At 46.7% G+C, this 18,933-nt stretch overlaps 1 protein-coding gene across 1 annotated transcript in view; it reads right to left on the bottom strand.

Moving 5' to 3' along the window:
• LMF1 (lipase maturation factor 1) overlaps positions 1-18,933 on the bottom strand; it is a 354,817-nt gene that overhangs the window by 221,070 nt on the left and 114,814 nt on the right. Inside the window, exon 5 of the mRNA XM_088464984.1 lies at positions 7,447-7,512. Within this exon, the coding sequence (XP_088321110.1) occupies positions 7,447-7,512 (66 nt within the window). The remainder of the gene's footprint in view (positions 1-7,446; positions 7,513-18,933) is intronic.

The raw sequence follows: 18,933 nt of genomic DNA, 5'->3' as shown, positions 1-18,933 counted from the left end.
TCTGTGCTGCTGGGGACCCTGCTGCTTCCACTATATAACTCTCAGTCTGTGTCTTCCTGCAGCCTCCTTTCCCCGCTCACATCATGTCACTGCCCCTGTCACATGCAGCCCTGTCCTCCCTGACACATCACTCATCTCCTGATATACTCTGTGCTGCTGGGGACCCTGCTCCTTCCACTATATAACTCTCAGTCTGTGGCTTCCTGCTGCCTCCATTCCCCATCTCACATCATGTCACTGCCCCTGTCACATGCTGCCCTGTCCTCACTGACACATCACTCATCTCCTGATATACTCTGTGCTGCTGGGAACCCTGCTCCATCCAATATATAACTCTCAGTCTGTGGCTTTCTACTGCCTCCATTCCCCATCTCACATCATGTCACTGCCCCTGTCACATGCAGCCCTGTCCTCCCTGATACATCACTCATCTCCTGATATACTCTGTGCTGCTGGGGACCCTGCTCCTTCCACTATATAACTCTCAGTATGTGGCTTCAAGTTCGTACTGCCTCCAATCCCCTCCTCACATCATGTCACTGCCCCTGTCACATGCAGCCCTGTACTCACTGACACATCACTCATCTCCTGATATACTCTGTGCTGCTGGGGACTCTGCTCCTTCCACTATATAAAACTCTCAGTCTGTGGCTTCCTACTGCCTCCTTTCCCCGCTCACGACACTGCCCCTGTCACATGCAGCCCTGTCCTCACTGATACATCACTCATCTCCTGATATACTCTGTGCTGCTGGGGACCCTGCTCCTTCCACTATATAACTCTCAGTCTGTGGCTTCCTGCTGCCTCCATTCCCCATCTCACATCATGTCACTGCCCCTGTCACATGCAGCCCTGTCCTCCCTGATACATCACTCATCTCCTGATATACTCTGTGCTGCTGGGGACCCTGCTCCTTCCACTATATAACTCTCAGTATGTGGCTTCAAGTTCCTACTGCCTCCAATCCCCTCCTCACATCATGTCACATGCAGCCCTGTACTCACTGACACATCACTCATCTCCTGATATACTCTGTGCTGCTGGGGACTCTGCTCCTTCCACTATATAAAACTCTCAGTCTGTGGCTTCCTACTGCCCCATTCCGTCCTCACATCATGTCACTGCCCCTGTCACATGCAGCCCCGTCCTCACTAACACATCACTCATCTCCTGATATACTCTGTGCTGCTGGGGACCCTGCTCCTTCCACTATATAACTCTCAGTCTGTGTCTTCCTGCAGCCTCCTTTCCCCGCTCACATCATGTCACTGCCCCTGTCACATGCAGCCCTGTCCTCCCTGACACATCACTCATCTCCTGATATACTCTGTGCTGCTGGGGACCCTGCTCCTTCCACTATATAACTCTCAGTCTGTGGCTTCCTGCTGCCTCCATTCCCCATCTCACATCATGTCACTGCCCCTGTCACATGCTGCCCTGTCCTCACTGACACATCACTCATCTCCTGATATACTCTGTGCTGCTGGGAACCCTGCTCCATCCACTATATAACTCTCAGTCTGTGGCTTTCTACTGCCTCCATTCCCCATCTCACATCATGTCACTGCCCCTGTCACATGCAGCCCTGTCCTCCCTGATACATCACTCATCTCCTGATATACTCTGTGCTGCTGGGGACCCTGCTCCTTCCACTATATAACTCTCAGTATGTGGCTTCAAGTTCCTACTGCCTCCAATCCCCTCCTCACATCATGTCACTGCCCCTGTCACATGCAGCCCTGTCCTCACTGACACATCACTCATCTCCTGATATACTCTGTGCTGCTGGGGACTCTGCTCCTTCCACTATATAAAACTCTCAGTCTGAAATATTTGACAACACCTGATCTGCCAAAACTATATGTGGACTATTTCTACGGCATCATGACATTGACACTCTCCGTAGACCCCTAACCAAAAATATGATCAAATAAATATACAATATGATACAGAACGTCCTCCTCAACACTGGAGAAAAAACAGCTAATCAGTAATGAACATAAATAGGTGCTCTGGCCATACTCATAGGCATCTTAAAACCATTTCCTTATAGATTGTAAGCTTGCGAGCAGGGCCCTCTTACCTTTATTTATCTGCCTGTGACGGCTCCGTTTTGTTCCATTAATGTTGTTTCCAATTGTAAAGCGCAACGGAATATGCTGCGCTATATAAGAACTTAATAAATAAATTACCCCTAAAATCTGTAGTTTGATAGTGAATTTATCTCCTGCCAAGGTGTCATTCTCTGCTCTGGTGCTTCTAGCACACACTGGTGTACATTAGAAGTTTGTTGCATCATCTGAGTGTGCTAGAAGCACCAGAGCAGACAGCGACACCCCAGGCAGGAAAACACACACATTGGGGTTTCAAGCAGTGAAAAACGTGGAGAAGATACGCATAGCAACCAATCGGCTCCTACCTATTATTTTATAGACTTTACGTGATAAATGTTATGTCAAAGACGATTGGTTGCTATGGCTAACTTCTCCACTGATCCACTTCACTGCTTGATACATAAACCCCACTGTCCATTAAGTCAACAATGGTTTCCATTTATATATAGAAATGAGAGGAAAAGCTCCCCAGGATGTAAATGAGAGGCCCCCAGATAATAGGACTGATTGGTGGTGTCCGAGGGTCTCATTCAGACCCGCTCGCGAGCGCAGGACGCTCGCAAGCGGGTCGATGGTACCCAAATGCGCATGCGCACGACGGAGGGAGCTCCGTCGTGCGCATGCGCGAGACCCGGATAGCGACAGCCAAGCTGTCGCTCCGGGTCTCGCACCAAAGGGGGCGTGCTGTCGATGGTGATTGACAGCACGCCCCCTTTGGTGGGGGTGCTGGGGGCGTGGCTGCCAGATGGAGGCGTTCCCATGGGAACGCCTACCGTCTGGGGCGGCCCCACTGACATCACTAGTGATGTCAGTGGGAGTGATTTTGGCTCTGATAGAGCCAAAATCACTCCAGGGCTTGCGGCAGCGAGACCCTACTGCAGGGTCTTGTCGCAAGCCCGATGGTCGCGATGGTCTTGACCATCGCGACCATCATCATGGATGTTCGCATAAGCTGTGGGTGGTAACCCACAGCTATGAGAGCGTCCAAAAGGCCGCTCCAAATTTAAATAGGACGGCCCTGATTCAGAGCGAGCGCTCTGGTCACAGCGTCCGGCTCTGAATCAGGGCCTGTGTCCCAGCCTATTTCCAGGTTTGTTTCTCCTATAAGATGGGGTATAGTATAATCCTTTTGAAACAGTGATGCTAGCACATAGACTTTGTTTTGTTTGATTCCAGTGAATTTGTTGAGCCCTGTATAACCCAGTGTGTGATAAATCGGGGACACGTGACAGCTAGATGTAGGGGGGCAGGCTGGGCCTGTGATGAATGCCACACTACACTCAGCACCACAATAGCAGAAGTGCAGGAAGATGTTATGCAATGATCCCTTGCCAGGAGAGACCTGTGCTCACTTCCCATACGTAATACACTGACTGTCTATAGCCGGGTTTGGAGTGTGGAACGACACGTGACTGTGCAACAGGAATAGGTCTGGTTACCATTAAACACAAAATCCCCGGGCTAAATTTAAAACTTTCTATTTATTTCCTCCTTTTCTGTGTTTTTTTTTTTTTTCTCTACATTTTGGGGAATTCAGCTGGAGTGCTACACACACCCCACAACGGGATCTCTTAGAGATCTAGATTTAAAAATAAATAAATAAAAAAAATGTATTTTGATTTCCTGGATCTATAATAGAATCTTATAGTGGAGCCATCACCTACACACATTAGAACCAACCTATCATTCCGCTGGGAACGCACCATATCCCTGGCGCACGGGACGTAACAAGCTCCTAGTGAATGGACGACTGGCTCACTATTGGTCCACTCTCCGCAACGGCTGCCTCTCTTGTGCGCAGCTGACGGGTACACTTTTTTAAAGAGTCCAATATAAAGTCAATCTCTATACTGTTTATACCTGTCTATCCTACACTATTATAGACATAGACACCAACTATTCAATACCAACCGCTGAACTACATCTGCAAACCCAACTTCATCAGTTAGCAGGGCATGCTGAAAGTTGTAGTTCAACAATGGCAGAATGGTTAAATACTCCATACTCTCACAGGTAAAACCACCAATGATAATAAAAGCCGCACTTGTGACCCTGTGTGGGCGAGATACAACCGGGTTTAACCTTAGTGATTTAGCAAAGAGTTTATCAACTTTTTTCTTACCTAGAACCCCCTTATGGCTATAAACAATTACCAAGTAGCACCTAAAGTCTTTACATTCTGAAAAAGCACCCCTTAATGCCTATATATTTTATGGAGTACGGCTCCCATGGATATCTACATTTTTGCTACCTAAGGGTAGATTTACTAAAGCTTCTAAAACAGACAAGTGGTGGTGTTGCCCATAGCATCCAATCAAATTTTGTCTATCCTTTTCTAGAATGCAATAGAGAAATGTTAGCTAGAATCTGAATGGCTGCTATAAGCAAGACCACCACTTGTTTGTTTTTAGAAGCTTTAGTAAATGCACGCCCTAATGTATAAGAATTATATACATACTATATACTTTGGCAGTCCTGTTTAGTGTACAGCATAAAAATGGTTTTGTTACAGCTATATTTACAGTTTTCCTTTTGTGCTATCTGACCTATGCTAACCATCTAATTTCTCTAATTAATTTTTCTTTAAAATAAATGATTATTTTTAATGATGGTCAACAGGCTAAATAACACATGTACCCCAAGGAATAACACATACACAATTTGCGAACCCCAGACCGAACGTCAGGGGGCTTTGTCAAAGCGTCCCGGCTATACAGGAATGTAGACACACTGATATGGCTGTTTCTATATACGTTGAGATAGCAGAAGTGTCCCGGCCTTTGAAGGTCCCTGAAGCGATCGATTCAGCCCCATAACTGTGGTAATAAATTGCTATTTGCGTTCTGGCTCCAGTCTTTATCACAGGAGGAAGGGGGGTCTGCACTATTTTCCTCAGCCAATCACTAGCCAGATAAATTATTTGGTGACGGGGCCTGGAGAGGCAGAAGTGTACAGCCATTTACTAATGTGTAGGTTATTCAGTGTCCCATTTATACATGAAAGTCTACTTCTGTAAGTACATGAGCTGCTGAAAGCCAATTATGTGACACGTTGGGAGAGAGAGACAAATGTCCCAATATTCCCGTTACAAAGTAACCCCCTGTTGGGACACAAAGTACCGGAGAGAGCCTTGGGATGTAATCACAGTTGGCGTATTGAATAAGTGACTTAGCAAAGTTTGGACATGTAATAAATTCCATAGAGGGCAGTCACGTAATATGTAGAATACAGATATTATTTGATGACTGCATAATTTTTAAACAGGTTCACAGTTAATATCCGTGTGTTTTAGGTTTATGTTACATTTGTGCTGACTGGACATAAACATATTTAAAGAGTAACCTGTTAAGCCTTATTTGACATGAGGCAACTAACATCAACCAATAAAATAACTGCTTTCATGAGTCATGCAGTTTAGTGTAATGGAAACTCACTTCTGATTGGGTTACAACATTTTAGAGTAGATTTTTGCTAGTCATTATAATTTCTTGACAGTTGCCAACTAATAATAATGAAATATCTGTTTATATTGGCACGCTTACCGCCAGACACAGTATGTTTCCTTTGCAAATTTGTATGTAACTTTTATGGTAGTCTCTTTATAAAACATCTGCTGTAATAATGCTCTTTGTGCTCTAGCCATTGTATCATTAAGGTCAATTAATGAAACGTCTGCAGAATTGGCTGTTCTCTATGTTGTCGTTCCTATCTCCCCTTTCCTTTAGTGCCAGAACAGGTTTGTTTACTCATGCTCACTGCATGCTGGTGGCTGCTACCATATCTCTGTGAAAGTCTGTCCCACAACCATAGTCATGGACTTTAATCAATGTATAAACAGACGTGTATGCTAATTGAATAGACTTCATATTACACATATAATAAATGGGATGTAGTTATAAACCCGACGTGAGGGATTCCGATGCTTAGGATCCTGGAGCTGGCATCCCGACCACCGGCATCCCAAAGGTAAGTACTGGGTATAGCGTTAGGGTTAAGGCACTAGGGCAGTGGTTCCCAAACTTTTTTGAATCACGGCACCCTAGTGTAACAGAATTGTTTCCACGGCACAACCTAAGCCAAAAGTTTGTTATTGAGAAATTCAGAAAAAAATGTAGTGAAGTATATTGTGCTGACCTGTCATCCTTAGGCTCAGTTATGTGGTGGTGGACAGGTTTGCGCTTCTGTTTGTCCACATATTTACATTACATTGACCATAAATAATTTGATTTGGTGCTGGGCCACCAACCTGAGGCACCCCTGCAAGTGTCCCGAGGCACCAAAGGGTGCCACGGCACACAGTTTGGGAACCACTGCACTAGGGGGAGGGTTAGGATTAGGCACTTAGGTGGAGGGTTACATTTTGGCACTACGGGGAAGGGGGGGGGGGCGAGTTAGCTTTAGGCAGCGGGGAGGGAGGGTTAGAGGTAGGGAGAGGGGGAGGGTTAGTATACTGACTGACAGGTGTCGGTATCCTGACCGCCAGGATCCCTAGTGCCGGCATCCCGTACCCATTCCATAATAAATATAGGTATTCAGCTCACAGCAATTCCATTACTATACTACTCTCATTGCTCTCGGTGTATAGAGGACAACACCCACTTTGCAAGTGATCATTATGACAGCTCCGAATGCTAAGGCCCAGGGCCAGATTAAAGGACCAAATGGGCCCGTGGCTGAAAATGATTAAGGGCCTTTTGAGAGAAGCAAAGGAGGTGTGGCCACTGCTATGTAGGTGTGGCCAGTGCTGTGTGGGTGTGGCCAATGCCATTGTGGGTGTGTACACAGCCATCACTATCAGCATTAGTGTCTGCCTAAATACATAAAAGTAGAAAAATTGTAGAATTTTGGAAAATAGATATAAAATATTAATAGTTATGATATGTGGCCAGCTAATCATCATTAGGCTGTCATAGTGATGGGCCTAATTTTATGTCGGGGACTGGAGCTGTAGTCCCATTCACCCTATTGTTAATCTGGCCGATAAAGTATAAAACACCAGGGGGTATATTTACTAAATTGCGGGTTTTTAGAAGTGGAGTTGTTGCCCATAGCAACCAATCAGATTCTACTTATCATTTATCTAGCACATTCTAGAAGATAATAGCTAGAATCTGACTGGTTGCTATGGGCAACATCTCCACTTTTAAAAAACATCACTTTAGTAAATATGCCCCTAGCATTTTTATATGTATAAAAAGGTGCTCCATTTATGGCGCTCTAAATCAAGTGCTTTCATTTGATGCCTTTAGCTCCACTTTTCATAGATGAATGCAGGATGGTGGCAGGTCTGCCCTCTCTTGTTAAACTGATTTATGAATCACACAGTCCTTACCTCATAATGATAGTTCATGCAAGTCAGATCTCGCCAACACTTGTCCCCTCGGATTTTAATCAGACCCTGTAAAAGATATGAATATTAATTATTAATTGTACCCTGTATATAAGAAATTATATATCAGTTTATTTCAAGAGATCTCATTGGTGTAGACTGTACTAATACAATGGCGCTCACTACTCTATACCATCTAACTGCCAGTTTCAGCCGCATTTAAAGTCACAACACGGACACAATCATTTTTGAACTGGAGTCCAATACACTGTAACCACAAAAATCAACGTTAACACATAACGACCAATCAGATACTAGCTGTGATCAGTCTTGTGCGACCTGATTGGTTGCTACCGGTTACAGGACATTTCTGTAGAGCAGGGACGGGGAACCTCAGGCCCGGGGAATCATTTGGTCTGGCCCTCTAAGCTTTTTTTCTGCTAGCCTCATCTGGCTAGCAGGGTGCCTAGAATAGCACCCTGCAGCCAGAATCTATGCAGCAGTGTCATCTGGAGCGTCCTTAGGACGCTTCAGACGGTCACACCGCTGCCCTTACAGCTCTCCGGAGCATCCTCAGGATGCTCCAGGCATTGCTGTAATCACCGGCCATTGTGAACCCACCCCTGTGCGACATCACACGGAGGGGGTGTGGCCTGCACCAGGCCCTCAAATAATGTTATATATATCAAAATGGCCCTCGGCAGAAAAAAGGTTCCCCACCCTTGCTGTAGAGTGTGGTTTGTCAGGCTTTGCTCAGTTGTAGCTCAGGCTACTACAGAGCGACGTATTCTGGATCCCACTGTCTGACATCTGGGTTGAGAAATTATTATATAGTCGACCAGTAAGAAAGCTGAGTTTATGGTCATTTTCCTCGTCAGCAAATACAATTGTTCAAGCCATTATTGGCTATATTTAGTGATCTGTTTTAATGCACCTACTCTTTTCTTGGATACGTTTTGATCACAAATTAATTTTCCTGATTGCCATTGTAATAATGTCGAGCCTGCAGGACGCACACACACTAAACTGAATCCACAGTATCAACACAAAAAATAATATTTAATAATACATATTTAGCAATAAACTATATGTTCAGAAACCTATCTTACTGAATGATTTTCCTTAAAGAGTGAGTGAAATCCCTCCTCTGCAGTAAGTTACCATGTTAAGAGTCACTTCTGTAACAGAACAGACACAGAGGGACTAACAGCTTTCAAACTTGGGCATCTATTTACTAAGCCTTAGACGGAGATAAAGTGAATGGGGATAAAGTACCAGCCAATCAGCTCCTATCTGCCATGTTACAGGCTGTGTTTGAAAAATGACAGGAGCTGGTTGGTTGGTACTTTACCTCTGTTCACTTTGGGGGTCATTCAGACCCACTCGCAAGCGGCAGTACGCTCGCAAGTGGGTCGATGTTCCCCACTGCGCATGCGCACGACGGAGGGAGCTCCGTCGTGCGCATGCGCGAGACCCGGACTGCGACAGCCAAGCTGTCGCTCCGGGTCTCGCACCAAAGGGGGCGTGCTGTCGATGGTGACTGACAGAACGCCCCCTTTGGTGGGCGTGCCTGCCAGACGGAGGCACCGTCTGAAGCTGGCCCCACTGACATCACTAGTGATGTCAGTGGGAGTGATTTTGGCTCTGATAGAGCCAAAATCACTCCAGGGCTTGTGGCTGGGAGACCCTACCGAAGGGTGTCCGTCGCAAGTCCGATGGTCTTTTTGGATGCTCGTATATGCTGTGGGTGGTCCGGCTCTGAATCAGGCCCTTTATCTCTATCCAATGCTTAGTAAATAGACCCCTTGTTCTGTAAAAATTCTTTATTGGCGCCATCATACCCAGGGGACAGCGAAGTGATATCTGTAGTACCATCTTTCTGTGACATCTAATAAACAAATGAATATTAAGTTAATAAAAGTTCTAGAAATACAATTAATATAAATAATAATATATATACAGGGTGGTATAAAAATAAGGTTGCGCTAGTTTGCTTAAGCGCTTCCACCAAATTCAGTATTCGCGTCATTCTCCTGGCTTTACACTTGTATCAGCATAACTGAGCCACTAGGGGCAGTGGCCCTGATTCAGACCCGGTTGCTCTGACAGAGCGCTCGCTCTGAATCAGGGCCAGGCTTTTTTTTTTTTTTTCAGAACGGCCTCCTGGCCGCTCGCATAGCTGTGGGTGACCACCCACAGCTATAGCGAGCGGCCAGGATGATGGTCGCGATGGTCAAGATCATCGCGACCATCGGGCTTGCGACGAGACCCTTGTGGTAGGGTCTCGTGGCCGCAAGCTCCAGAGAGCTTTCGGCTCTAACAGAGCCGGAATCTCTCCACAGACATCACTTGTGATGTCAGTGGGGCCGCCCCGAAACGGCAGGCGTTCTCACGGGAACGCCTCCGTTTGGGCAGCCACCCCCCGGCCTGCCCACCAAAGGGGGTGAGCTGTCACTCAACATCGACAGCTCGCCCCCTTTGTTGCGAGACCCAGAGCGACGGAGTGACCATCGCTATCCGGGTCTCGCGCTTGCGTACGATGGAGCCGGCTCCGTCGTGCGCATGCGCTGTGGGCCACCATCGACCTGGTTGCAAGCGCTCAGTGCTTGCGACCGGGTCTGAATCAGGCCCAGTGTTCCATTGATGTTCTCTGTGTCAGCTTAAGTAGTATAAAAGTATGACTATAGTAAGTGAAGTGTATAGAAACATGGTCGCCTGTGCAGATAGGTTTATTCAGAGTTCCTGAACATGTACACAAACAAGGAATCAGTCAGCAATGCCATTGTATATTTTCATTGTATCTGGATTTTTTTTTTTTTTTTTTTCGTTTTAAATTAAATATATAACAAATAGAACAATCAATATCCTGAACTCTGATATAATCAGCAACTTTTCCTGGGCCCATCCTTCAACTAACTGGAAAAGATGACTTTGCCGCAGTGGCTTGTCTGGACTATTCCTTGGTGACTTAACTGCACACAATAGCTATACATACAGGCTTCCATCATTCTGTACAACAAATCCTTCCCGTCTGCTTCTGTCCCTCCTAATGTCAGTGATAATGAATGCAAAGGACGGGGAGGAGACAGATCCAGCAGGCATTCAATTACTGGAGCACTTGTAACATGAATTACAAAGTAATGACTACTTTATTTAACCTCAGCCAAGTAGACAAGTGGCAGGTAATTACTTAAAGCCTGAGATGGGTTTTAATGAGAGGCTATTTTACCTTTGCAGTCACTGCTGTAGATTGGTACACACTGGTGCATGCAGCAGTCATGGGGTTAATGCACGCACGCGATGACCTATTGCTGGTTTCAGTCGTTAGTGCACTTCCTACAGCTTCATACACACAGTACGATCTGCACCACCAATGACCAGAAAGATCTCTTTCAGTGAAGTCATCCTGCCACATCTCTGAACAGGCAAAGTTGACAATATCGTGCAAGTTGGCCTGCATGTACGGACGATCATAGATATCGTTATCGTTCATGTGGGAACGCGCATCGCTGGTTGTTCACTGCAATAAAATGAACAATATATCGTTGAACGTTATCGTACATCGATATCGTAGCGTGTGTACGCACCTTATGGTGCGTACACACTAGACGATAGAAGAATGGCTGTACGATTATGACATTGTAATCGTACAATCGTTCATCTTCCTGTGCAGTGGGATAATGGGGGTCATTCAGAATCGGCCGCAAGTGTTGAGCGCTCGCAACCGACTCGATGTTGCCCACTGGGCATGCGCACTCCGTCGCTAGGGGTCTCGCAGCAGACGGGGCGAGCAGTCGATGGTGAGTGACAGCTCGCCCCATTTGGGAGGTGGACAGGGGGCGTGCCTGCCCAAACGGAGGCGTTCCCGCTGTAACGCTTACCGTTTGGGGGCAGCCCCACTGACATCATTGCTGATGTCAGTGGGGAGCTTCCTGCTCGATCAGAGCAGGAAGCTCCCTGGGGCTTACAAGTGCCCAGACCCAACCTTAAGGTCTGGTCGTAAGCCTCGATGGTCGCGATGGTCTTGACCATCACCCATGTCGGTCGCTAGCGCTGTGGGTGTTAACCCACAGCTTAGCGATCGACAAGGAGGCGGTAGTTCAGGATGCAAGCGGCCACCCTGATTCAGAGCGACCGCTTGCAACTAACGACCGCCTCTGAATGAGGTCCAATGTGCCTACACGATATGTCGTTCAGTGCAGGCACCCTCCCTCATCCCCGAACATGCCCAACCTGTCGTTATCGGCAGGTTGGCCTGCATGTTCAGGCGATGATTGTTATCGAAAACGATCAGCGGGAGTGCGCATTGCAGGTCGTTTTCGACATTATACTTCACGATTACTGAGCGATTGACCGATTACGATGTCGTAATCGTTCAATCGCTCATTTTGATCGCCTAGTGTGTACGCACCTTTACCTGTGTTTCTGTTTTCCTCTTCTCTGAGTACACTCATCAGAAAACACTGAATAGGATCTCCAAGTAGAATCAGCGCTCCAACGCTGAGCATTGTGCGCGCCGCAGGAATGTTATGGCGGTGCGCCGGAAAACGAGCAAAGGTTGCCTGGCATATTAAACTGTAATGGAGATTTATCAAACCTTCTAAAGAGTACAAGTGAAGGTGTTGCCCACAGCAACCAAACAGCTCGTAGCAACGATGATAAAGAATGTATTAGATAAATGATATATAGAATATGTCCGATTTAGAAGAAATCTTGAAGCAGCACAACTAATATAAAACTAATATAAACACTTATTTAGTGCTGAGGTCTAGAAGCATAATAATAACTGCGTAGGCCGGCATCTAGCCTGTGTAATAAATTCCTCTGCACATGGGGTTAATGAGTGGAAATGATAAAAGAATGGAAGAGAGCACAGGAGACACCTGGCCAGGGGACGCTATGGACATCTGCAGGCCACGCTCCCTGCCCCAGGCTAGAACACTGTCTCCTGTCCGCTTTGATCTGGGCTTAAAAACGTTTCACTGATTAGGATCACAATCTTTCTGATGAACGAAGAGCTGGGCCGGTCAAAAGGCAGCATCCAGAGGAAGACCTACGCGGCAGATACAATGCATGTCTTCACCTCCTCATCTGTTCCGGCCTGGTCCCGCGTCATCGGCTACACGCAGGGGCTGCAATTATTCTGTGCACATGTTAATAAGTAGGTAATGAGAGGCTGAGAGAAGAGACCTCTTCCCGTCATGTCTGGGTGTTACATCTGAGTTACGAGACAAGATACCTTTATGTTTCCTATCCTTGTGCGGACACACAAGATTGAGGCGGATTGTTGACAGAGACTGGCTAAGGAGGAACAGGTGGGCTTGTCGGTGCAGCTGCCAACACACCCTGCCCGCTAACATATTAAATCCTATAATGAACTCTACCATATATAATAATAAAAAACTGTCAATGACACACCTTGCTGTCAGCTGCCAAGCTCCGCAGAGAGCCGCAGGTGGCCCTGATTCTACGGAATACGATGGCGGGGAGATGAAACGTAGAATGATGTGTGTTCCTGCATTGGTTTGACCTAAAATGTGCCCTGATCTCTATCAAAGTACCAAAACCTCTATGAGAATCAAATAAAACAGATAAACTATAGAACAGAGGGCCTGATTCAGAGCCGGACGCTCTGACCAGAGCGCTCGCTCTGAATCAGGGCCCTCCTACCTGAAAATGGAGCGGCCTCATGGACGCGAGCGTCCATGATGATGGTCGCGATAGTCAAGACCATCGCGACCATCGGGCTTGCGACGAGACTCTGCGGTAGGGTCTCGCTGCCGCAAGCCCAGGAGTGATTTTGGCTCTATCAGAGCCAAAATCACTCCCACTGACATCATTACTGATGTCAGTGGGACCGGACTCAGACGGTAGGCGTTCCCATGGGAACGCCTCAGTCTGGCAGCCACGCCCCGGCATGCCCACCAAAGGGGGCGTGCTGTCAGTCACCATCGACAGCACGCCCCCTTTGGTGCGAGACCCATAACGACGGCTTTGCCGTCGTTATTCGGGTCTTGCGCATGCGCACGACGGAGCTCCCTCCATCTTGCGCATGCGCATTAGGGCACCATCGACCCGCTTGCGAGCGTCCTACGCTCGCGAGCGGGTCTGAATCAGGCCCAGAGTAATGGTGCATACACGCGGTCAGATTTTTCTTCAGATCTGAACGATAACGATTTTAAAAAAATCGTTCAATCGTTCATATCTGAAGAAAAATCAGACATATCTGACATGTATGAACGATGCGCGTTCCCGATGGTCAGATAACGATATCTGACATCTGATGTGTTTGCAGTCACACTTGGTCGATTTCAGTCATTTTAATGCAGTCAAAAATTGTTCGTAGTTCAAATAGTTCAAATCGTTGGTTAAATCGTTCAAATCATTCAATCGTTCATCTGACACATCTGACCGTGTGTATGCTCCATAACTTTTTACATTTTATTTTATATAAATGGCTGAAATGATCCTTTACAGACACCAGAGACAAACTATTTTGCCATAACTGAAACGGGAGTGCTAGACCCAAAGGTTCAGCCTCACCAAAATGAATAAATGGTTACAGAGAATTCTAAGCTACAACCTTCGGACAATATGTAAATACGTCACTCCAGTTCAGTAGAAAAGACTTATGGGAAACGTTGCTTACGTCATTGCAGCCCTTTGCATATAAACCAATGGAATATACATAGCACAACACAGGCCAAGCCTACAGACTGTTTCACCCTCGCCGGATCTCATCAATGAATGACATTTCCTTACGTTTCCTCCGAGCAAATATAATACTGCTGTGACATAGCCAAGGATTTCATTTTTCCATTGCTGGCAATGAAGTTTTTGAACTACTGATGCTGTAATTAAACCTAGGGCCTGATTCAGACCCACTCGCGAGCGGCTGTCCGCTCGCAAGTGGGTCGATGTTCTGGACTGAGCATGCGCACGACGGAGGGAGCTCCGTCGTGCGCATGCGCCAGACGCGACGAGCGAAGGAAAGTCCTTCGCTCGTTGTGTCTGATCAAAGGGGGCGTGCTGTCGATGTTGATTGACAACATGTTGATTGATAGAGCCAAAATCACTCCGGAGCTTGCGGTTGAAAACCTCAACCGCAGGCTCCGGCTCGCAGTTTCGATGGTCGCGATGGTCAAGACCATCGCGGCCATCAAACTGCACGCTCGTATAGCCTGTGGGTGGTGACCCACAGCTATACGAGCGTCCAGGAGGACGCTCCATTTTCATGGAGGCCGGCCCTCATTCAGAGCGTGCGCTCTGCTCAGAGCGTACGGCTCTGAATGAGGGCCCTAGTCATTTCAGCTGCCGGTGACAGACATGTACTGCGTCCGTGCACCGAGGCAGCGTTGTGATTGGAGGAGCCCTGCGCAACACAAGCCAGTTATATCTACTTCAGCTATTCTTCATCCTGTTGTAATTTGTTGCAAATGTTGACAGCACGGAGTTAATTACAGTACAAGTGACGGAGTTAGAACATAACCCACGTTTGAACGGGTCTCAGGGACCTGAAGCTAAACCGCTGATCTGGCAAACAGCTCTGTAGGGAATCTCTTGCTTGCAAGCAACGAGAGCATGTAGCAGTTGCCGTAATATCAGAGGACAAGTTACTGATATGAAAGAACATGCTGTAATAGCTGTGGGTACAGATAATTAGACACAGTCACATTGTGTGACGTGACCCGCACAGCAATTTACGCTCCTTAGGAAAAGCATTAGCGACAGACTACCGGGCTACCAAGTCATTGCTTACATTGCTGAAGGCCTCCATACATTAGAGATTGATTGCAGCAATCGATTGTGTATAAAAATCTTTCCCTTTTTCAATCGATTGTGGCAATTCTGCAATCGATTGAAAAGGGGAAAGATTTTTATACACAATCGATTGCAAATTGCACGATTGCTATAATCAATCTCTGATGTATGGGGGCCTTAAGGCTGCCCTTCCTGTACTGAACGCAAGCCAAGTGGTATGCGCTAAGCAACACAACCCTGGCTCTCATGACAGACCTTAAAGCCCCCATACATCAGCAATTGATTGCAGCATTCGTGCAATTTGCAATCGATTGTGTATAAAAATCTTTCCCCTTTTCAATCGATTGCAGAATTGCCACAATCGATTGAAAAAGGGAAAGATTTTTATACACAATCGATTGCAAAATGCACGATTGCTGCAATTAATTGCTGATATATGGGGGCCTTTACGGCCGAGTCCTTGAGACAGCTGAATGGTGGTGTCCTAGGGGTAAATACTGTGAGTGTGTTGGCATGATGGGGCTATTTCCGAGATGTGGCTGTCTTTCTGTCTGGTCACAGATGACTGCTAATTACATTATGCTAATGTGAGTACAAGGGGCCACAAAACGACAGCAACAGTCAGTAGTATAACTGGTTACACCATGCAAATCGTACATAAGCAGGACAATGGCATAAGAGGTGCAAACGTGAGGGTAGGGAGGGTCCTGCTCGTGAGTGCTTACACTAGAAAGAGAGGTCAATGCATTGCTGAGGCAACAGGAGCAAGGGGGAGGGGATGGCAGCGGGCAGTGCCCAGCGGGAGTCGTATCAGGTGGGGGAGTATGACAGGTTATTGTGCAGAGGTGATTTAGAGAATGTTTGAAAAATTTATAGTTTGCCCCCTGGGTTTGTACTTTGCACAGCCAGTCACAGCTGTCCAGGTCTGTTCCTTATGTATAATTTTATTATTTATTACACCCTAGTCAGGCTTCATCCCTTACATTTTAAAATAAATTGCTTGTTGCTTTTCATAGAAAACCATGCAGGAAAACGCTAAAATGTTCCTGTAACCCTTAGCAACTTGTTATTAGATCTCAACAGTAGATAGAAGGTGCCCATACTTCCTGGCGCATCCAAAAGACAGGATCATCATTCAGAATGAACCACACCTGGCTACCAACTCCGTAGAAATCTCAGACTTTCGGCCTATACCACAGGATCATTACCTGGCATCAATGTGCTTTGGGGGCTTTATACCTGCAATATTACCCAGTTTCCCGTAATGTTGCTGTGCGTCTGGCCAACTTTGTATAAGCTAGTCTGATTGGATAATGGAGGTTTCCAAGTTTCAAACATGGTATGAGAATTTGTCTATGCTCAATGGGAGCATTTAAAAAAAACAACAACACTTTTATTACTGAAATCATTGGCCAGTAATAACCGTCATAGCTGGGTGCACAAACACATATTAATCCCCTAACTTGCCTCAAAAAGGGGGTGGAGCCTCAGCCAGAAAGGGTGGAGCTTACTGGCATAGTACCATTGGCAGACACTAATAAAACCGGTCAGTATTTTATCACATTATTTTCAACCCATCACTTTTAGTACAATATTCCTATGGGACAGTATTTATTTTAAATGTACAGAATGATTCAATATATATATATATATATATATATATATATATATATATATATGTATATACATATACACACACTACAGTTTGCTGCTGACTTTCGTATATTTTGGATGGGCTGGCTGAACAGAACCTTCTGGTTAGACAAAATGGATTGGAACTGCATGGACTGTTGGGAGGGGGGAATTCAATTCAGCGCAATGGGCGTGGAGTGTCTCTGCAACGGCCGGACCCCACACAGGTGCTTAGGAGAATTAGTGATGTTTGGCTGCCGCACTAAGGCCTGATTCAGATTTCCATGCAAACCGCCATGCCGACGTTCAGAGTTGAGCAATATCTTGCTACTGCGCGAAAGTCCTTAAAATCAGAGTGTGCCCACAAAGGCGCAGGTGCGACTGAGGCGCATGATGACAGAAATGTCTTGAAAAAGTGCTGGGCATTCCCTGACGGTGACTGTGAGGTGACTAAACAGACGCACGGACAGGGGCGTATCTATAATGGGTGCAGGGTCTGTGGGGCACCACCCATAGTATTACTTACCTCCCCGGAGGTCCCACGTCGGCGCAGGGGTCCGGCATTGTAAAACAACTGGAAAATGGCAGCCGCGACCATTTTCCCATCGTTTGCGCATGCGCAGTACAGGGAAAATGGCCGCCGCGGCCATTTTCCCGGTGACCTGCACATACTCTATAGACTCTGGGCGTACTCTAGTGCCCAGAGTCTATAACTCAGCTCAGTGCGCTGCCGGCCGCCGGACAGAGAGGAGGGGGCCCGTGTCGGAGACTGCACACAGGCCCACTCCTCTCTGGAAATGCCCATGCGAACGGAGATAGGTGTGATGCTGAATCGCTCACATTGGAGGCTACACTCGAGGGTAGAAGTATGAAGCAGTGAAAAGGATGGAGAAGTCTACCAGTGGAGAAGTTACCCATGGCAACCAGTCAGCTTCTACCTATCATTTTATAGAATGTACTTGATAAATGCAACCTCAAAGCTGATTGGTTGCCATAGGAAACTACATCACTGGCACACTTCTCCACTCTTTGCACTGCTTCATACATCTACCCCACTGATGGAAAATCTGCACCCAGCATGGGGCTGGTGCAAGTTTGGATGGTGCGACCAACTGTGGTGTCTATAGATGCACCAGGTGGTATTACAGCGTCTAAAAGACGCTCATAGTGGGTGTGTCGTTCCTTGCACATTGATACGCACAGCTGTACACCGGGGAAGGGCTTTCTAGCGGCAGTGTGTACGGGCCACCCGATATATATCGTGCCGTCGCTGAGTACACACATCGGCTAGTGTGTACCCAGCTTGAGACCAGACTGGTCAGAAATATGTAGTTCCAAAATCACCAGCGTCCCTAAACAATCACATATCAGTAAGGACTGGGTGAAATGTGGATGGGCAAGAACCGTGATCTAATGCAGGAGGCAGACGCTGCCCAAACGCACTAAGCCCTACGACGCGACTGTTCAACAATGTGCTGGCGGGCCGGATCTGCCCAATATCTTAGACGGCTGTAACTGAATTGTACATAGATCAAGATGGGCAATCTGCCAGGGTCTGCGCATCATTATCCACAGAGGGAGATATTTTTGAATATTGGTGCACAGGCCCCATTTGTACTAGATTCAAGTCATACAGATGTATCGTTGCTCATCTAAGCCTCAATACGCCATGCAGCGCAATATGCCTGGCGTGAGTGAGCCGTCAGGTATCCCGTGTAACTCTGCTAGCGCCAGGCGTCTTTTTGAGCCGAAATGCCTCTAAGGGCCGTATTCAATCAGTTTCGCCTAAGCAAAAAAGATCCACCTACCCGACTCTTTGCCTACATGGCGTGCAAAAACTTTTCGCGCGCGCTCCCGATTCACTCCGTATTCAATTCCCAAACAGGCGAAAACGAGACCCGGCGAATGTGATCCAGGTGAAAAGTGCAGGATGAATTGGGGGAAATCACTCTGTACCCCAGAAAAAGATGGTCTGAATTTTTAAATCATTATGGTAGTTTAGTATTAGCCCTAATTGAACTAGTTAGGGTACTTAAGTGGTGGTAATTGCTTGCTACTAGCGTCTTGGTAAAAGTGCTGAAGAATGGCATAAAGCAG

This window comes from Taudactylus pleione, unplaced genomic scaffold (assembly GCF_031769625.1).
Source record: "Taudactylus pleione unplaced genomic scaffold, aTauple2 ptg000061l, whole genome shotgun sequence".
Lineage (NCBI taxonomy): Eukaryota > Metazoa > Chordata > Amphibia > Anura > Myobatrachidae > Taudactylus > Taudactylus pleione.
Note: the sequence above shows the minus strand (reverse complement) of the source record. Positions and strands in the feature narration are given on the sequence as shown.